The 22,566-nt window shown below is 37.8% G+C and overlaps 1 protein-coding gene across 6 annotated transcripts in view; it reads right to left on the bottom strand.

The window, feature by feature from the left end:
- CNTLN (centlein) overlaps positions 1-22,566 on the bottom strand; it is a 294,546-nt gene that overhangs the window by 181,427 nt on the left and 90,553 nt on the right. For all 6 annotated transcript variants that reach the window (XM_037902022.2, XM_037902023.2, XM_037902027.2 and 3 more), the window contains exons 4-6: positions 19,890-20,024; positions 19,121-19,300; positions 13,579-13,712 (exon numbers count right to left, since the gene is read on the bottom strand). In XM_037902022.2, the coding sequence (XP_037757950.1) occupies positions 13,579-13,712; positions 19,121-19,300; positions 19,890-20,024 (449 nt within the window). The remainder of the gene's footprint in view (positions 1-13,578; positions 13,713-19,120; positions 19,301-19,889; positions 20,025-22,566) is intronic.

Genomic DNA, 22,566 nt, shown 5'->3' with positions numbered 1-22,566 from the left:
TACACAATATTTAATATTTATCACACATTCCTGTAAAATATCTATACAACACTTAACTTTCAAAAGCAGAACGTCTATCAATTGGCCTTTAATGACACGACTTATAAAATAACTGGACCTCCAGTTACAGCATTCACAGCTTTCTGATCAACCTGTACTTAATTCTTTAGTACCAAGAGAGTCAAAATCTACACTGATGTCTGCAGTAGACATTTACTTTAATAGGATACCTAGAACCACAGACTTCGTCTAATCTTTGTATTATTTCTTCAGTTCAAAAGTGTTCTTTGTCATGCTAAATCGCTTTCCATAATATAATGTGTAATAGAGTTCAATGGTATGCACACTGCAAAACTTGGCTTCTTCTTTGTATATTATAGCAAGCATAATTCTCTGTTAATTAACAAGCACACTTCAAACTATTGTTAGACTTAAATTCAGTTTCAGTGCCTATTACCCTCATTAACTTTCTTCCATGTTTCTTCATAGGGTTTTCTTTGGACCTTAGGCAAACCACTTAACCTCTCTGTGTCTCAGCTTAACATCTGTAAAATGGGAATCATGACATTTGTGTCAAGTGCTTTGAGATCTGCAGATGAAAAGCAGTGCATAAAAACTAATGATTAATACCGATATAGGCACTTTTTCAGCACTTTCTCTGCAGAATGGCAGAGACCAAACTAGTGTAATTCAAGGAACTTTCTTTAAAGAGAGCATTGTACCAGTGGAAAAAAAACTATTTGAAGGAAAACAAATAACACTGTTTAAAGGAGTTTATAAAAGGCTGTGATGGAATGAAAGATTCTGTCTTGAAAAAACTTACAGACAGCTATTAGAAAGCAATCATGAAAAGGGTGTTAAGCAGACTTAAAAAACTCTGATTTGTGGAGATAGGTTGGACAGGTTAATACATCTGTAACAAATAAAAGCTGGAGGAGATCAAAAGAATGTCACCAGGGACAGATTTGTTCTGTCCCAGGGAACCAACTGGTCCTGCCCTAGGTGTATTAAACCTATGTCACAGGAGTGATGCATTAATTGCAGATGTCTAACTACAAGATACATTTATTGTTTCTCATTTTAATTGTGTTTCTTCTCACACCATTTCATTTAGCATTTGTCCATTAAGCAGTAATATCAGGGTATTTAAACAAAAATTAAGACAACCTGTACCACTACAACCGTCCTAGAACATAATGTTAAGAAAGGAATATGGTCAAAGAAGCTTGTAATGGGGCTCAACTCAGGAAAGCACTTAAGCATAAGCCTAACTTTAAGCATGTATTTAAGCCCCATTGACTTTAAAAAGAGAGGCTTAATTATTTAGCATTATTTATGCTAAGCAGAGATGGGGTCCACCTATCCAGGAAGGGGAAGAGCATACTTGGCTACAGACTGGCTAACCTAGTGAGGAGAGCTTTAAACTAGGTTTGAAGGGGGCAGGTGACCAAAGCCCACAGGTAAGTCAAAAACATGGAGACCTGGGAGAACAGTAGGAATTTGAGGGGAGCGTGGGCTGTTAGATCAGGGACAAGGGAGAGACAAGACAGAACTGGGGGTGGGGGAGGGGAATCAAACCAATATCTTAGATGTCTGTATCCTAATGTGAGAAGTAAGGGGAATAAGCAGGAAGAACTTGAAATGCTAGTAAATAAACACAACTGTGACATAGTTGGCATCACGGAGACTTGGTGGGATAATACGCATGACTGGAATATTGGTATAGAAGGGTACAGTTTGCTCAGGAAGGACAGGCAGGGAAAAAAGGGAGGAGATGTTGCCTTATATATTAAAAATGTTCGCACTTGGACTGAGGTTGAGATGGAAATAGGAGACAGACTTGCTGAAAGTCTCTGGGTAAGGATAAAAAGGATAAAAAAACAAGGGAGATGTCATGCGAGGGGTGTACTACAGAGCACCGAACCAGGAAGAAGAGGTGGATGAGGCTTTTTTTTAAACTAACAAAATGATCCAAAGCACAGGACTTGGTGGTGATGGGGGACTTCAACTACTCAGACATCTGTTGGGAAAATAACACAGCAGGGAACAAATTATCCAACAAGTTCTTGGAATGTATTGGAGACAATTTTTTATCTCAGAAGGTGGAGAAAGCTACTCGGGGAGAGGCTGTTCTAGATTTGATTTTGACAAATAAAGGGAGGAACTGGTTGAGAATTTGAAAGTGGATGGCAGCTTGAGTGAAAGTGATCATGAATTGGTAGAGTTCATGATTCTGAGGAAGGGTAGGAGGAAGACCATCAAAGTAAAGACAATGGATTTCAAGAAGGCAGACTTTACCAAACTCAGGGAGTTGGTAGGTAAGATCCCATGAGAAGCAAGTCCAAGGGGAAAAACAATTGAAGATAGTTGACAGTTTTTCAAAGAGACATTATTAAGGGCACAAGAGCAAACTATCCCACCAAGTAGGACAGAAAGGAAGTATGGCAAGAGACTACCCTGGGTTAACCAGGAGATTGTCAATGATCTAAAAATCAAAAAAAGAGTCCTACAAAAAGTGGAAACTAGGTCAAATGACAAAGGATAAATATAAACAAATAACACAAGTATGTAGGGACAAAATTAGAAAGGTGAAGGCACAAAAAGAGTTCAAACTAGCTAGAGACATAAAGGGTAACAAGAAAACATTCTACAAATACATTAGAAGCAAGAAGTAGACCAAGGACAGGGTAAGTCTGTTACTTAATGAGATGGGAAAAACAATAACAGAAAATGTGCAAATGGCAGAGGTGCTTAATGACTTCTTTGTTTTAGTTTTCACCCAGAAGGTTGGTGATGATTGGACATCTAACATAGTGAATGCCAGTGAAAATGAGGTAGGATCAGAGGCTAAAATAGGGAGTGAACAAGTTAAAAATTACTTAGACAAATTAGGTGTCTTCAAGTCACCAGGGCCTGATGAAATGCATCCTAGAATACTCAGGGAGCTGATTGAGGAGATATCTGAGCCATTGGCGATTATCTTTGAAAAGTCATGGAAGATGGGAGAGATTCCAGATGACTGGAAAAGGGCAAATATAGTGCCCATCTATAAAATAAGGGAATAAAATAAGGGAATTACAGACCAGTCAGCTTAAGTACCAGGAAAAATAATAGAGCAAATAATTAAGCAATCAATTTGCAAACATCTAGAAGATAATACAGTGATAAGTAACAGTCAGCATGGATTTGTCAAGAACAAATCATGTCAATCCAACCTAATAGCTTTCTTTGACAGGGCAACAAGCCTTATGGGTGCAGGAAAGCCGTAGACATGGTATAACTTGACTTTAGTAAAGCTTTTGATACTGTTTCGCATGACCTTCTCATGAACGAACTAGGGAAATGCAACCTAGATGGAGCTACTATAAGGTGGATGCATAACTGGTTGGAAAACAGTTCAACAGAGAGTAGTTCTCAGTGGGTCACAGTCATGCTGGAAGGATATAACGAGTGGGGCCCCGCAGGGATCAGTTCTGGGTCTGGTTCTGTTCAATATCTTCAACAATGATTTAGATAATGGTATAGAAAGTACACTGATAAAGTTTGTGGACAATACCAAGCTGGGAGGGGTTGCAAGTGCTTTGGAGGATAGCATTATAATCCAAAATGATCTGAACAAACTGGAGAAATGGTCTGAAGTAAATAGGATGATATTCAATAAGCACAAATACAAAGTACTCCACTTAGGAAGGAACAATCAGTTGCACACATATAAAATGGGAAATGACTGCCTAGGAAGGAGTACTATGGAAAGAGATCTGGGGGTCATAGCGGACCACAAGCTAAAACAGGAGTCAACAGTGTAACACTGTTGCACAAAAAGCAAACATCTGGGCTGTATTAGCAGGAGTGTTGTAAGCAAGACACGAGAAGTAATTCTTCCGCTCTACTCCACACTGATTAGGCCTCAGCTGGAGTATTGTGTCCAGTTCTGGGCGCGACATTTCAGGAAAGATGTGGATTAATTGGATAAAGTCCAGAGAAGAGCAACAAAAATGGTTAAATGTCTAAAAACATGATTGTGAGGGAAAATTGAAAAAACTGGGTTTGTTTAGTCTGGAAAAGAGAAGACTAAGAGGGGACATGATAACAGTTTTCAAGTACATAAAAGGTTGTTACAAGGAGGAGGGAGCAAAATTGTTCTTCTTAACCACTGAGGATAGGACAAGAAGCAGTGGGCTTAAATTGCAGCAAGGGAGGTTTAGGTTAGACATTAGGAAAAACCTTCCTAACTGTCAGCGTGGTTAAGCACTGGAATAAATTGCCTAGAGAGGTTGTGGAATCTCCATTATTGGAGCTTTTTAAGAGCAGGTTAGACAAACATTTGTCAGGGATGGTCTAGATAATACTTAGTCGTGCCATGAGTGCAGGGGACTGGACTAGATGAATTCTTGAGGTCCCTTCCAGTTCTATGATTCTATTTGGGACAACACATTTTATTCTCTAATTTGGAAAGATAAGAGGTGTCCAGAAAAATAACTTGTCCAAAATAGGATATCCATTTTTGAAAAATCTCCAAAAAAGGACACAGACAAAGGAATTAAAAGATTTTCAAAATAAATTCATCTGTGACAACAAGCATTCCAGAATGAACACGAATATAAAAATTAAACCAATATTTAATGAAGGATTGACCTTACTAAGCATTCAAACTATTACTTTGTAGACAATTTGAGAGAATTAATATATCACTGCACACGGCAGAAAAACTATGAATGAAAATGGAAAAGAAAATCTCAAGCAGAAACAGACTGTAAAATGGTAAATTGAGTCTACTGTATAAATTGTCCAGACACTCTGTAATACAGATAAACCATATTAATAGAGGATAATTTAAATGCATCTAGAAATTAAGTTCATTAAGTTGACGGAAAGCTATTATCAAAAACCACACAAAAGAATTAAAAATCATACCATATACAACAAAGGCCCATGAGCCAACATAAAGACAGCTTTTATGGGAAAGGAAAGGGCAGAGGTCACAGTTTGGAACCTATTAAAGGACCAAGCCAGTGGGTATATTTTACGGAAACCCAGATGGGGAATCTAGAAAATAGAATCTCATTCAGTTTGGAGTTGGGACAGAGAAGAAGCCAGTTTGACCTCCCAAGTCTTAGATGGGATCAGACAAGAGGAGATTGCCATGAGATGGGTAAATCAAATATTGAGTCAAGAATTGCACAAATCAGATATGACTTATGTTTAAGCTATTTGTCAAATGTAATATTTGATTCACTCAATCCATAATTTTCACTCAAACTTTATCTAAATTCTAAAAAGCTCTTTGCCTGCTTTAATTTGGTTTTCATAGTTTCTCAGGAGTTAAGATTATCTTCTGTTTTACGATGTGTTTCTTTCCTGGAGTCAAATTCAATTGTCAGTTATAATGGTGTAAAACTGAAATAACTAGATTGAAGTCAATGAAGTTGCTCCAGATTTACATTAGTGTAACTATGCACAAAATTGGATACTGCACCCTTCTCCTTGCTCTAAATCTCTAGTAGTTTGCAAAGGGGGGAGGGGTTTCCACTGGGAGAGGGTGACTTAAAATAAAATCAGCAGCAAGAGTTTTAGGTCATGCATCTGCTACTGTTCATTCACACTGCTGCTAAAGTCAAAGCCTTCCCCTGCCGAGCAAACTTTCATAGGAAGCATAGTGATTACATTGTAAGAAGAGGTAGAGCAACCAAACGGCAGGATACTGCAGCTGATCACAGGGTACCTTTCAAAATCTAGCAGCTTTAATGGAGCTGAGCGTATGAAAGGCTGATCTCTCAAAGCTCAAAATTTTAACTTCATATTAGTTGTATCTATAGTTCTTGAGGTTAATCCCACAGAAGTAAATGTCTAAATGACAAAGCTAGAACAAAGAGCCCGAGCAGAGTTGACCAAGTTGCTAGCAAGTACTGTAATTTAGTAGGTTACAACCAGTTTTGTAAGCATTTGAATGTAAAGAGATAGAAGAGTAAATGCAGCACATCTCCAGGATATTAGGAAGTGGAAGTGGGATAAATGTCGTCCAAGTGCCAACTATGCAAGGCAATTTCTAGGAAACAACTAGGCAGGGTAAATTTGTCGACAAAATTTATTTTTTAAATATAGTTTTCTCCCTAGATCCCAAAATATTTGCAAGTTATATCCGAGAGAGAGCTACAAATTGTTGTAGAGTACTGGATTCTACTGGGACACTAAAATGCATATTTTGGGCATCCCAAATAATTGTAATAGAAAAAAGATCACAGTGTGGGTTGCCAACTTTCAGGCCTCATTTCTGCCCTATTTTTTCTTCTCTCAATTTATTTCCCAGTCTTTGCCTCAACCCCTTCTTCCTTTCACTTTTTTTTTTTTGGTATCATTTTTCTCTCTCTTATGTCTTTCTTCACTCTTTTCACTCATTTTCTGCTTTGTGTTTCAGCTCAGTCAGGAACAGCAGTCCGGTTAGTAGGAGCCTTATGTATGAAAGGGATGCAGAGGGAAACCAAACAGGATTCTAGACCAAAACCGGAACCTTTGCCTGCCATCCAAGATAGTGTTTCTTTGGACTGAGCCTTGGAATAGGCCTCCTTCCTCAATGATTCTTCAAGTTTTTTCACTGGAATTGATTTACTTTTCTATACTCATTTATTTTCCTAGTACAGTCTGACTATTGCTGGAAGTGGGTAATACTTGCAATTAGCTTCTTCAGTCATTTTCTTATGCACCAATGTGCACTGAATTCTTACAGAAAAAAAAATCACCTTATTTAAAATGAACAATAAAGTTACCAGGATTTCCTCAGGAAAATAAAGTGTTCTTATGTAGTATATGATGGTTTTGGTTTGGGGGTTTTTTTGGTGGGGAGGGGGGCATTTCTACTACTTAAATCATCACTCAGGTACAAGTGTCTACATTTTATAAAATTAAAGTGGTCACCATGAGAGTGTCAACATCTACAAACAATTACCACATCGTAGTTTCTGAAAAATGTTGTCTTTTAATAGCAACTACCAAATTTATTACGCAACTTCCTGGATTTCAGAGAAATCACTGCCTTCTTTAGTAAGAGATTAAGCAAGAGGATAACAAGTTGCATACCAGTTCTCTCTTGGCTCCCGATTCAGGACAGTAGCATTATTCAGAAAAGAACTTAGCATATGCTTAAAGTTAGGCATATGCCTAATTGCTTCCCTTTAGAGAGATGGATTTAAGCATACACCCAAGTGATATTTTACGTATATATGTACACACACACACACACATTGATTGATATATATATATCACATACATACATACATACATGTTACTGAAGACCAAGGAGATAGGAAGAACACATTTTTAAAAGTCAAATAATACTGAATAGGGTGTTATCAATATTTACTGAATACTGATAACCACTCATTTTTAGGGTGGCACAGATGACCTAACCACTAAAAAAATTCTGGTAACAGAGGAAGGGAGCTGGCTAACAGAAGGGGTACTTTGACTCCATGGACATAGTGAAATATTTATTTGGCCATTAAGGATGGGGAAGGGGTTAATCTGAGGGAACCGTACCAGGAGAACTGAACATGGAGGAGCTGCAGACATAATTATAACATGCTTAAACTGGCCACCCCCTCCTGGCAACAGCCATTTTAGGTATTTAAGATTCACCATAGTGCTATTTAGCGTGTGGGTTCATTTATTTGATTAATATAAATTCTGAAAAATGCTAGTATTTATATCTGAATTGAATATGCATTAAAGATTTATCCCAACCATACCAAAAGATGTTGAACACATGTTGCCCTGTACATACTAACTGTTGCAAGCGAACATTTGGCTTCCCAGTGATTTAAGTAAAATGAGCAACTGCTGTCAATCAAAAAGCTGGACATATCAATTAAAAATACTCATCATATCCATCGTCTTTGTTGACATTTGTTGGTTTTGTTTATTTTCCCCAATAATGGCCAGTGTGTGCGGCTTTGCCTGAGCTGCATCTTCCAACGTTTTAGCCCAAATACTGAGGGACTTAAAGTAAAGTACTAAGTCTCTAGGTTGCACCACCTGATACCCACAGTGTCAGGCGCTGTCACTTAAGTCTTTTCGGGGCATTGTGAAATAGCTTCGAGTGTATACCAAAGCAAATGAGCTGAAAATCCCTGACTGTATAGCAGCAATGATGGATCTCATGTGTTCTGAGCATTACTAGCTTGGTGTGTTGCAACGGCACTTGGCGCCCACTGATGGGTTAGAGGGTACTACCATCTCTTGAGTTAACAGCTCTGTGTATCCAAGAGACATGAATCACTTTGGCTTAAACAGACAGCACACATTTAAGCCTAAATCCTGAGACTCAGCACAACTTTAAAAGAAGATCTCTGAAATTCAACACTGAAATCTTGGGACAGAAGAATTGTGATGTTCTGAAGGCCAACAACAGGAGTTAAGCCTTCTAGGACATAGAAATATTCTTGTGCGTTCTGAAGAGATCCAGAGATCTTGCATTGGAGATGAGCATGAACTAATGGCAAGGAAGATGCATTTCAGAGCTGCTCCTGCCCACCCTGCTTTTGGCAGTCTTTCTGCCCTTTCGGTGCTTTGTGATTCTGGTATCTTCCAAAAAATGCCAGTTAAAACAGGAACCTTTTAAAGCCAATGCATCAAGGACAGGTGGCAGCTTCTCTAAAACACCTGTTGTATAGCAAGGATACCCATGAGAACTATCTTTCCACAGATCTTAAAAAAAATTATATTTAACAAACAAAAGATTGGATTTGGTACAGAAGTTTATTATAAATATTGATCCTCAGACCGAGTAATTGATACTGGGTGGATATTCAAAAATGTTCAATGTTGCTCTAATACTGCTCCCACTGGAGTCAATGGGAGCACAGTAAGCCCAGTGCTGGGTGAATCTGAAAATCCTTGTAACTTTTAATATGCCGGAGGAGAAAGCAATTTAATTACAAAAAGTTCTCTCAGAGATCAAATGAAGAATTATTGCATAGTTCAAAGAAAGAAAAAAATTCTCACCAGCAAAATGCAGGATTTGGCGAAAAAAACATGAATTTGTGTACTCAAAATAAATGGAGCACCAGGGTGTGTACACCAGGACGTATGAAGTCCTTCTACTCCAATTGACTTGAAAAATTATGGCAAGATTAAATGCAGACAGAATATCACCCTGTTATATGCCTGTCAACTAAAAGGGAATCTGCTATTATCTTTCTTATCTCTCCCTCTAACATGTGCAAACCAAGATGCTGAAAGAAGGAAGCCAGATCTCTTGGCTTTTCTACCAAGCAAGATGTTTGGGATTAATTTGATTAGACGGTGCTTCAGTTTTGGTGTCTAAGAAGAAGAGATTTGCAACTAAGGGAATAAGTGTGTCCTTTTAAGCCCATAAAATCCTGAAATGGATTTTGGGGAGGAGGGGGGTTTTTTTTTTTCCCTGCCTACAGAGGAATTTTCCATTTTTTGCTGACATTAAAAAATGAACATTGTTTCAGAAGAATAAGGCACTGAGGCCTTGAGTGACTAGAACATATTTATTTTATTTTATTAAACCATTAATAGTTCTTTTTTTCTTCTGACATAGAACACAGGGAAGTTTTTAAAAAGAGATTATTCCATCTTGACTTCCCTATTTTGTGTTAATAATACTCTGTGTTATTGTATTTAATTGTGCTACCACAAACATTTTCTGACTAAATAGGCACTGAGTACTTTATTCTACACTGTTCTATTCAGGTTGAAAGACCATCATCTGGTTCTGGGCCACAGTAGCAACAGTCATGGAAGCCAGCACAGAGACAAGATGACGCTTCTGGTCTAACAGCTTCCTGGAGTGGAAAGCAAGCAGGTATAGCCTGCGTCATGCCTGGTCAGAATCTGTCATTAGATATTCTCCTAGAATAAACTCCATCCTCTTATTTCTATTGTTGGGCTTTAGCTTAAACTAGAACACAGCTATTTGTTTTCCTTACTTAGGTTTTATTTTTCTCTGCCGTGCTCTATAAATGGTTACAGTTTTCTACTGCATTTTCCAGCCCTGCCATTATATATCCCTATATGTTATGCCAGCTGTGCAAAGATGCTACAGGCAAGGATTGGCTATACCCTATGGAAAAGTTTTTTGGTGGTGGGAGGTTTGATATATTTAAAAGTTCTTTATCAAACAGACTGAGAATATGCTTCCTGTACCTGATTATGGCACACATTTTATTTTTCCCATGCTCTGTAGATCTTTTAATTAACTTTAAAAAAGAGAAGTTTTTCCACATCACAATCATATACTATACTAAAAAAAGACCTAGTAGAAAAGATAGTATATAAACAAAATGAGAGAATGTGAGCTATTACTTTAGAAACAAAAATAAGGAATAAAAATAAGCAACATTAAAGTAATACTAAAAATTTGGAACTTGTGCATGTGCCACAGTAGAAATGCCATGCACAAGTGTGTAGCTCTTTTCTATGAGAAGTCAGAGAAAAGGAAGAGACTTAATTGCGAATTGATGTATATACATATGCCTCTCAAGGCATGCAACATTCACATCCAACGGTCCTTTTCTAATTTCAGTAGTTTTTACAGAACACTTCATAATGAAGCACAGCAAAAACCAAAATGCTTAAACTGCCTTAATTTGAAACAGAAGTCTTAACTATCCAAAATGGGAATTGCCCCCGCCCCAGTATCATGAGATGCAGCAGTAAAAATCCTTAAAGAATTTCTATATGGAACATGAAATATGCCCCCCAAACAGAACAAATAATGCCTTTTTACAAACAAATCTTGGCAAATTATAATATTTCAGAAAACTACTCATAAAAGGAAAACATATTTTATAATGTACCTAGAAAGATGACTAAGAATAATAATAAAAAAGATGAGGAGCATATGTATAAAGGAAAGTTGTGTAAATATTGTGGTCAACTCACTATATTCTGATGGAATGTGGTAATGTGAAGATTCAGCACCTAGATCCTATGGCAACTGGCAAAAAGAAAAGGAGTACTTGTGGCACCTTAGAGACTAACCAATTTATTTGAGCATAAGCTTTCGTGAGCTACAGCTCACTTCATCGGATGCAGTTGGGTCTATTTAAATCCCTAGAGACAAAGAGATATGGAAGTGGGCGAATATGACTCATATTGTGAAAGTAGTGGGTGCAATTTTGTTTTATAAATTTGGCATGACAGTATCATAGTTAAGGCTGTTCGGGAGACCTTATTTCTGCCTTTCCATACAAACAAACAAAATACTTGAAAATACATATAAACACAGCTTAGAATTTCTTTATATACTTTTTTCTTAAAATACTGATGTATATTTTCAACATTCACTCAAATTCAATGGGTGGCAAAGTTACTTTTTTAAAATTCACAGTTTCATAAGAGTTTACCTGTGATACCTCGCTGCTCCAACTATAGCTGTGGGCCTAGCAAAGCTTGTAAAATGAGCAAGTGTCTATATTTAGCAAGTTCTGACTTGTAGTGGATATTGTAAAATGTATGTCAAGAGATTTTAAGGTCCTCTGGCATGGCCAACTCAGTTTGCAACATGCTGTTCCCGCAGAAAATGTGTAGTAACTTTGTCAGCTTTGATTACCTGCTTTGAAAGTGTCCTTTCCCATCCCTATACCCTCACACCATAGATATCTTGGGCCACAGAGAAGCATAGTTCTAGTACAACAATCTATTCAGGAATATTTTAAAGTCTGTCAGCCTTTTGATAAAGTTTACAAATTCCATCAGCTTGTCTTTCCATAGATCGGGCTATTAAAATCTTTCGTGTTTACATACCATTCTTGTATTTTTGTTAACCACTGAGATTCTGAATTTATGACTTTTAAACATGAAGATAACTAGGGACATCTTTTTCAATAGCGATGCTAGACCGGGGTGGGCAAACTTTTTGGCCTGAGGGCCATATCTCAGTATGGAAATTTTATGGCGGACCATGAATGCTCTCAAAATTGAGGCTCGGGGTACAGGAGAGGGTGAGGGCTCCAGCTGGGGGTGTGGGCTCTGGGTTGGGGCCAGAAATGATGAGTTCAGGGTGCGGGAGGGGGCTCTCGGCTCAGGCATGGTGTTGGAATGTGGGAGGGGGTCAGAGCTCTGACTGGAGGTGTGGGCCCTGGGCTGGGGCCAGGGATGAGGGGTTTGGGATGCAGAAAGGTGCTCTGGGCTGGGACCAAGCGGTTTGAAGGGCAGGAGGGGGATCAGGGCTGGGACAGGGGGTTGGGGTTTAGGGAGAGGGGCTCAGGGCTGAAGAGTCCCGGCAGTGCTTATGTCCAGTAGCTCCCGGAAGCAGTGGCATGTCCCCGTCCGGCTGCCACGGGGCGCAGTCTGCAGGCACCGCCCCCGCAGCCCCCATTGGCGGCAGTTCCTGGCCAATGGGAGTTGCAGAGCCAGCTCTTGGGGCAGGTGCAGTGTGTGGAGCCCCCTGGCTGCCCCTTCTTCCGGGAGCCATCTGGAACCACTGCATGCGCGGAGCGGGGCAAGGCAACCCCAGCCCCAAACCCTGCTCCCCAACGGAAGCTCAAGGGCTGGATTAAATAGTCTAACAGGCCGGATGCCACCCATGGGCTGTAGTGTGCCCACCCCTGTCCTACACTAATCCCAGGAAGACAAATTAAGTTACATAAAAATTACAAAGATCTCGTTTCTCATTTTTCTTTAAAGACAAAAGACTTATTCCCTATGGTGAAATTATTAGTGGTTGAAAACTATGAAGAATAAGCATTCCAACTGCAATGACTGCTATCTATATATCGTATTGATCTGTTTTATTTGCCCCATTCCAACTAGTGCTCCTGGAATGTAAGCTCTTTTGGGCAAGGGATACTATTTGTCTAACACTGCCCTTCTACCAGACAGCACTGTGTACTCCTATGGAACTATGTAAATAAGAGAAAAAGAATGGACTACTTCTCATCAATCCGCTTAAACCTGTTGGATGTCTTCTGCCACTGCTGTCATTTTGATGATTTTAATAACCTAGTCATTTCATATAATTCAGCCTATCTTTCATTTCTTTTACACATCTCAAATATGCAGCACTAATCCTCCAGATTCAGCCTAATAAAAAGATGTGTGAGACTTCAGATAAAGCTTAAATCACAGCATTTTAAACCTTTAGCAAAGGCTTGTGTAGACTTCTGTTGACCTGTCAGACTTGATTCTAATTAAAAAGTTAAAGTTAGGTTTGAAACTTTTGTAGGTTTAGGGCATTTAGCCTCTCAAATTAATTGCTTATGTTACTAATCATACTGGTATTTTGCAACTTGGAGTGGAGATTGACAACTCTCTGACCCAATGCTAATTACAGAAGTGTAATTTTTAATAACGTCCATCCCTTCTGTAAAAAACTGAACGTCACAAAAGGCAAAACGAACAAAAATAGTTTGCATAAATAGTAGATTCCAAGGCTAGCTATCCAAAAATTTCCAAGATAACGTGTGTATCTTACAAAATAGGCTGGTATTACAATACATTGTTTTGCAAAAGTAGCTGTGATAACAAGATATTTCTTCCAAATCATAAAATAATGTCATTAAAAAAATTGCAAGTGATTAGCTTATTTAGCAAATGGAGATGTGAAATACTTGCCTAACTCTGGCCACATCACAATCCTTTTGTGCTAATTCAGTCTGTTTAACGACCACTTGTGATGACAAGTCACTGCATTTAGTGTTCAAGTCTTCCATTTGTTTTCTTGCCTCTGTTAAATCCGTTTCCAAATTCTGTAAAGAATTAATTTTGCAATATATTAAAAAGCACGGGAGCCAGTAAGAGTTAAAAACTACAAAGAACATACAATTATTCCCTACACACACACTTTCTCTCTCCCTCCCTCCTTCCCTCCCTCTCCCTGCCCCCCCAGACAAAAACTATGTTAATATGGAGTAATGGAGAAAAGAACTTATGAACAAGGTAAAATCATTACTGCAAGATTCTAATTATTCCAAAACCAAGAACTATAAACCCAGGAAATTTAAATGAAAACCAAACATGGTAAAGTATGGAAATGTGCATCTAAAGCACCCAAACTACCATAGCTGTGTCCTGTAGTGACATTATGCAAAAACCATAACATTATAAATCAACGATTTCAGTGTTTGCAGGCTTGGATTAAAGGAAACTGATTTTTAAAGGCATTTAATATTTTTTCATACTTTTTTCCTCATTGTGTTCTACAGAGTTGAGAAAAACTCAGGGAGAATTGGCTTCTGTCAAAATACCCACCATTTCCCATTATCTCAATGGAGATATGAAGCTACAGAATGTTCTGAAAGATGTCCAGTGCCTCTCATTGTTCCCAATGGGACTGAAGCCAAGCTGCCTGCAGGAAAAGTGGTAGCCCTACACTCTCAAGGGGTAAATCAGAGACTATGCACAACCAGGCATTGGGTCAGATTCTCATTTATTCCATGTTTGGACTTGGGAAGGGGAACAAAGGTGGCTTTAAATCACTTTTGCATTCCTCATATTCTGGGATTGTGCAGGAACCTGCCCCGTCCCCAGTGTAAATTAGACAGTCCACAAGGGTACATTAACTTTTGCTTGGCTTCCAATGACCTACAATGGGCTCTGGGAAACAGAAAACACCCATATTGCAGGGTTATGCTCCTGATCCACCTGGAGGCTGAGAGCAGGGTCTATATAGAGTCTTTATACCAATTCTATTCAAGCCAGGGAAATCCCCTGCATAGGAGAATTCTCATCAGGATGCTGTTCCTACCCACTTCAACACCACTTTATGCTACCAGAGCAGTGTAAAAAGCCTTAGCACAAGTGAGAATTAGGTCTATGCTGTACACAAACAAGATTCATAAAGGCATATGTGATAAACTGGAAAGGCATATGACAAATGTGATTGATAAAAAATGGGGCGAGTAAAAACTGATTACTTAAAAAAATTAAATCAGGTTTTTTATTTATATCAGTTTTTCTGTTTAAATTAAATACAGATTTGTACTTTTAAAGAATAAACTGATTTAAAATCAAATTTGAAATTGACAACCTATGTTAAGGTCTAAACTTATAATAATATATTAAAATTATTTACATTAAATACAAAATTAAATACAAAACTTTAAGTAGTACATATGTTATACCAAATTTTAAAGAAAGTCAAACCACTGAACTAGTGGAAGTCATTGGCTAATCGCTTAGAACCAGATTTCATTGAATGCCAAACAGCTTTTGACAGCAGTAGCCTCTTCTGCAGGTGCAGAGAATATTTTGTTCACTTCAGTTTATTCAACTACTTCAGTTCAATGGTTAGTTCATTCAAATTTAAGAAACCAGTTGGGAGTTGCAAAACATGCTTTGAAAATCTTTTTATTCCTTACATTTATATATAATTAAAAAAATTGAATGCTGTTTTTGCACATTTTTAATTGAATTTGAATTTCCATCCAAATACAGCTTGACACAAATCGTCAATAAAAAATTAATCATCTAGTAACTAAGATATGCATCATGCAACATTTTCTAAAAAAAATTTAAAAATTAAGAATCAGAATAAATGCAAGTTAATCTATACAAGTAGCTTAAATAAATGTTTATAGTTTGTATATCCTCCTGGTTAGCAAAAAGGAAGCACCATTTAGTGTAAAGGCAATATTTAGTTGTAAATCAACATATTTTAATGGTTACCAAACAATTAGAAAATAACTGAAGTACAAATACAAAACAAGATTAAAATCGATTATTTAAAATCAAAGTTTTCAGCTTGCTGACTTAAATCATGATTAAAATCAGTGATTAAAATTGCTTTGATTTAAATCAATTCACCTTGTATTTATCACTCACTTTTCACCACATTACTTTTCGGGTTGGGGGGAAAGAGGCTCAGAAGGCGCTGCAAAAGGGGGAGTGGGTCAGCATGACAACACTGACTTATCCTCTGAGACTGGAAGGGCTGAGGAGTTGAAAAGGGAAAAGCCCAGGAGGGAGAAGCCCCTTTTCACTAGTGCAGGCGAAGCAGCACCCACCCTCCCTCCCCTTGAGGTGGCAAAATACCAGGTTCTGTCAGGACCTGCTGTGGGCAGCCGCTTCTTTTTAGGCAGGTTGGGAAGAAATTTTCCCCTCACCACCAGATTGGTGTAGGTGAAGTGGGTTGTTTTTTTTATTTACCTTCCCCACAGCAGGAAGGGGAAGCAGGGCCCCATTTTGGTGAGGAGTGAAGGGAATTAACTATATGTTGCAACTCATTATGTAAAAGTGGAGCGGATGTCCAGTGCAGGCATTCAATAGGTAAGGTATACAGTGTGCGGAAAAAAAGTTTGATAAAGGACTTAAACAGGAGGTGATGGTTACAGGAGCGGACTGCGGGAGTTCGGGGCTCCTATGACTGGTACGGCAGAGAGCCAACCCCCTTTCGTATAGCCCACCTTAATCCTTGTTTGGGGTGGATGTGGGGATGGTAAGGTCCCAGCAATAGGTTGGCTGGGGGACCTCGATGGAAAAAGAAGGGAGCTGGTGGAAGCCCCTCAGGGTGGTTATTGAATGAACATGGGGTTATCTGCACTATACACTTTTATCTGCCGGGTAGTCCCAGACATCTAATAATACAATTGCAGCTTGATTAAAACCATATCAAGTGTCTCCTGTCCTTCTTTTGGTATAGCTGGACAACACTGACAGCTTTTGTATACATACAAATGTCACTGCTTGAAGCCTGATATCTCAAGCCCTCCGGGGCTAGAAACCGGTGCTTTATCCCATTGAAAGGGGAGAAACCCACCTAACTAAGTGGAGAAATAGTAGTCACTTCTAACCTTCAAAGGGCCTAGGACATTTAGAACTAAAATATTTAATATCTACAGAAGAGATTTTAAAAGTAAAGTTTTAGGATGTTTTACATTTATTAGTTTTAATCTTATTCTCCCTCTGGGTGCTGTACAATTGGATTCAGGAGGACTATGGAGAGTGAGGTGGACTGTTTCTGGATCCCTTGTTCACAAAATTAACAACAATGATCTTTTTTACCAGTGCTAATTCACAAGCCAAAGAGATCCCAGCTTGACTCCCAGATACCAGATTCAGTAGCTTAGCCGGCGTTTAAGAAAAATAACATTTCACTTCTAAACACAGCCAATTTTATATGGAAATCATTCAGAGACAATGAATATGGACCCCTACTTTGCCATTTTTACAATCACTTAAAATCAACACACTGACAATAAAAAAATCCTGTTACTTATTTTGCCATTTTAAAAACACTGTTATTAAAAGCATTTAAGAAACATGTTACACTGGGAGAACTGATCATTTTCAGACCAAGACAGTACAAGTTGATAATCTCATATTTGTCCTTTGGGGTAAGGGTATTATTTCTCATCCTGTTTAATAGGGCCCTGTTAAAAACAAATCTGGCATCCAATACATATTCTTGAAAATGTCTAGTAATGGAAATGGGAGAATGAACAGAACAGAGGAAGAAATTAATTCAAACTGGAACCCATTAAAACGTAAAGCAAATATTTATAGCTAATTTATGCATAAGTAATATAATCATGAATAAGGTAACTGTTTTAGCAAAACAAAGTTTCTTAAATCCATGTGTACATAATAAAGTTTAAATGTATCTGTTTTTTCTGAAGTAAAGCACATTATCATTACTTGGTGCATATACAACATTTTTCCTCTTAAAAGCCCTTTAGAAACATCAATTAATAATCCTCACAATAGTCTTGTGAGATAAGAATTATTATACTCACCCTACAGATGAGGCAAATTGAAGTAGAGCGGTCAAGTGACTTGACCAACATTACAGAGAGAGTCAGTGCTCAAGCTGGAGTTGATTGCCCCTACTCCTGTGCTCACACCATTATAACAAACCTCCTTCTCTTTATGGTATACTTTAGCTGCCATAAAATCAACTCAAAGAATTTTGACTTTACTCTTTTCATTGGTGTAATGGGAAATTATGGGGAGTTAAATTATTTGCAACAATTTATTAGAGATGCTGCAACAACATAACTGACAGCCTGAAAATTAATTAAATCATTCTAATACATACTGTTATTAGTGAAGTTTCCCCTTTGAGGAACTCCAAGCCCTTCATAGAGTCCTGGGAATGGATACAAACCTTCCAGACAACCATAGGCCTTGGATTTCAGTAACTAATCTTCTGTTTTATGAGGGATGAAATGCTCTTAAAGCTTTTTAGTACCATGCCTAAAACAGCCATGGGCGTCAGTAAAGAGCACAGGGTTCAGTGGACTGCCTCTGCAGCATTCCATGTTTCTCTCACCCTGGGATCAAAGGGCCCTACATCGTTGTACGCTGCACTACCACTAAATTGCCATGAAAAATATTAAACATTTCTGCGCAAGCCAAAGTTGTGCTGTTTATGACATACAGTATATCAAGAGATGATGCATTTTATATAAAAAAAGAATACATGTATTCAATGCACCTTAGACTGAATAATACAAAAATACATAAACTTTATATAAATACACATACAAACACTAACAAACGGTTTGATACTAGCGTTTGTGACTTATTACTTAGAAATATTTTAAAAAGACATGCCAGTTTTCATGAGAAAGACTGGTAAGGAATTAAAAACTGGAAGTATTACACATTTCAGCACAGTGTGACATTCTGTAGGAAGCATCCAAATGAAACGAAAAAGCAACAACACATTTATCAAACAGTGAATATAACTTTTTAAATATGATATGCAGTGAAAAAACCTTTCACGAAGAGTGGAGCCCTCTGAAGGCTAAGATGCAATGTATTCAAAACTATAGTTGAAAAGTTCGCAAAACCATCTTACAAAATAGCAAATATCAAGTGCACTACAATCAAATTATATTAAATTGTAATTGAGAAAAAAAATCTTAAATGAGAAGATTTTAAAAGCTGTTTTTAAAGAATTACCTTTTATCTCAGACTCCAATATCTTATCTTTTAATGATTACATTTTAGGATGATTATTTGAAGTCAGTTTCCTGCTTGGCAACATCAATTTTTAAAAAGCTGTGGGTCTTAAGTGAAGGAATGTAAATGAATGTCAGTCCCCACTGGTAGATTTGAATATATAACTTGTTATTTAAAGAAAATAACATGTAGTGCAAGTGCCTGGGAGAAGTTAGTTCTGAAATAATATCCAACAGTCCATTCCATCTCATACCTTTATTTTGGCATCAACACCAGATTTTTCTATTCTCCATTGTGCCTCCTGCTTCCTCAGTTTCTCCAGGTCATTTAGCAGGTCAGTGCAGCGTGTATTTAATCCCTCATTTTCCTCCTCCAGATTTTTTATAACCAGTCTGTTTTGCTCTTCTTTCTTCTGTGCACACTCCTTAGTGTCCTGTAGAACAGTACCACAAGGGCCGATAAACAAAAAAAAGTGAGAACTAATCAGCAAATATAAACTGTGCAGTTTTACCCTCACAGCAGCTTCTTCTATATTTGATGGCCAAGGTCACCTGTGTACTTTTATTGGCCTCCTTCATGCAGGTGGAAGGGTCATATTTTTTAGCTGGATGACAGCTTTGATGAGTACACATTTGCAAAGAGCCCATTAATTGATCAAGCTGCCTTTGATGCTGTCCCCAGCTATTTTTGAGACCCACACAGACATATCCTCCCAGACCTCGGCTTTATCAATTAATAATGCCAGTCCCATCAGAATCTAATTACAAGAAGCCACATCTTCACACTCCTACTTTCTTTGCTCCATTTCCATCATTAACTATTTATCTGAAAGTTATAAAGCTTGGATTTGTAGCTTTAAAGCATCTTTCTCAGAGTTGGTGTGTGAGAAAACTGTAAGGTCTAGCAAGGCCTAAGGCAATTTTTCCTCCAAGCTTGTCACTTTCTGTGCCACAAAGACTGACATTGCTTAAAGAAGTACTTCAAAGCTATGGTCCTATACAACTATGTACAAGTCAATATACCTTAAGTTCTTGACTTTTATCTTTAAATTTCTGCTGCAAATTACTGAATTCATTCTTCAAGAGAGCATTTTCCTCATCTACAGCAATTTTTCTCTGTACCAAGTTGTTAATCTCTTGTTGTTGTCCTGATGCTCTCTGTTTAACAAAAATGAAAATTCATTAAAAAGACAGTCAAAGTCTGTAATAGAATATGCATTTGCTTTCATTGTTAAAGACTTAAATTTTTTCATGTAATTTTCAATCATATGTGGTTTTACCTCATTCTTGTTACTGTATCACTATTTAAATCATACTAAGAATTGTAGCACTGTATAACATATTAAAGTAAGGGAGGGCAGGGAATTCAGAACTGAATATGTTGTTGCTACTGGACACAAGAGCCCATGAAATACAGAATCAAACAGAAATTATTTGGTCTAGTCTCGGAAGATGAAATGGTTTGCAGAGTTGATATTTTTGGTTAGGGATTAAGAATAAAATGGACTACTTTTGCACTTTCATTTTTAGGATATCTGAATTCTAGCCAAAAAGTGAAATTGTCTCTTCTCCACAATTCATGAAAATAATGAGAAACAACGATTAATTGAGAGAAATAAAATATAGTATGATACAAATCAGTTATATTGTGAAAGTAGTAAGTCTAATGGAATTTGCAGCTCAAAGCAATTAAGACACTATTTTGCAAAGAAAATACTTTGTGTACTGCACATAATAAAACCTTATAGCTGTTAGAAGAAACCCACGGTTCCCTGCTAAATTTTGCACTTTTTAGTCTCTTAAAATATTTATTTTACAGCCTCCCAGATCATAACTGAAGGCTACTACTTCTCATTTTTATTCAAAAACCTAATTTGTTATAGTAACCATCTCTAAAAAGTTCACATTGCATATATAAAAAATTATAAAACCTAATGTTAAAAGAAATATTTTCACTGGTTTTGTCTGTTTTTTAATGAAGGTGAAATTTTGCTTGGATTGAAACCTTTTCCTGCAGAGTTGACAATACTGTGGTAGTGCTTAAGAGCCAGACAATGAAAATGACTGGAAACAAAAGTAAAGCTGGCTTGTTTATTTTCATTGTTGACGCTATAATAAATGTATAAGGTAAGCAATGAGCACCAAAAGGTGAAAAATAAATTAGATTGTTTTTAATTGTCCTAATTGGTAGCATGGGTAAGGAATATTTTTAAAACATGATTTTTAACCTGACAATGTGCCTTGTATTAAATTAAACATTTAATACTGAATCACAGCTCATGTCACAGACATGAAAGGAACAGAGAACATTTATGCTGAGCATTCAAACCTAAACATAAACATAAAACTGGTAATGGTACCATACTTAAGGTCTTGAAATTTACGCAAAACCTACTAGCCTGAAAACTAAGCCTACCAAACAAAGTGAAAAATAGCTGCCACCACACAACTAAAAGCCAAATCCCTGGCAATTACAGGACCAAATTGTGGCACCTTGGGGAGCAGTACAGGAGCAGAAGTGGGTTCTTTAAAGCCATTACACTCCCCCCGACCATCACCTCACACAGCTGGGCAAGAGAAGCAGAGACTGCCCAACATCCTAGTAAGGGTAGATGTGCCTGCATGCTAAAGAACATGTACTTCACCTGCTCTATACCCAGCACAGATTATTCCTCTGTGGAGCAGCTGTGGAACCAGGATGGAGATTGTGACTCAGGGAGGCTCATGGAGTCACAACCTCCTGTTCAGGCTTCTCCTAGAGCAATGCAACAATGTTCTGCTCCTTACTCTGAACTAGGGATAATTAACCACTAAAGAAATAAATCACTTGCATGCTGTTTATTTCATACTGTATTTAATCGTAACACATTTGCAATTTAAAAAATAACACATCACATATTAAGTAACTTACTACTAGTGCTGAATCAAATAATGAATGTATTCATCTCCCACATTTGATTAATTCCATCTGTATTAATCTAATAATTTCATCAGCATTACTTTAGTAATTTCTTTCCTGATTATTAGTATTTGACCAGCCAAAGAGCTGCATGGATACCAGAGAAAAATACCAATTAAAAATTATTTGATGAATACCATTAAAATTAATCAAATAATACATTTGTTGAATACTATTCAACCACTCCTTTTACTTCACCCCTTTGTGTTTGTTATATCTTCCTTCCTTTCTGGTCTTCACTCCACTTCTGCTTCTCCCCCCCTCCCACCCGGTCCCCCATAATAGAACATGGTGTATCTTTTTCTGAGCTGTCTTCAGTGTCTGCTTCCTCTTTTCTTTCTATCATCCTTTGCTTTATGTAGACTTATCTCTCTCTCTCTTTCCCTGCATCATGTTCTCAACCTCCTCCCAAATATCTTTGGTCATTCCTTTCTTCTCCCAATTTGAAGTCTCCCTCACCCAACTTTGTGTGTGTTCGTGTGCTTCCTGGCTGCTAGCAGCATGAGAGTTCTCTGCTACTTTACACCTCACCAACCTCCTGGCTCTTGTGATGAGCAACAGTATCTACACTACTGCACTGAGCTTTCTGGCTGCTGCAACCGGGGTGCTTCTTTCACTCTTAATTTTCCCAGCCTGTATTCTTGAGTACCCTACTCCAGTAAATAGCGTCACTGCCCACCTGCCTCTGCTGTTGCTTACAACTTTCCCAAAGTTGACAAAAATGAAACTTGCCAGTTTCAC

The sequence above is a fragment of the Chelonia mydas genome, chromosome 5, assembly GCF_015237465.2.
Source record: "Chelonia mydas isolate rCheMyd1 chromosome 5, rCheMyd1.pri.v2, whole genome shotgun sequence".
NCBI lineage: Eukaryota > Metazoa > Chordata > Testudines > Cheloniidae > Chelonia > Chelonia mydas.
Note: the sequence above shows the minus strand (reverse complement) of the source record. Positions and strands in the feature narration are given on the sequence as shown.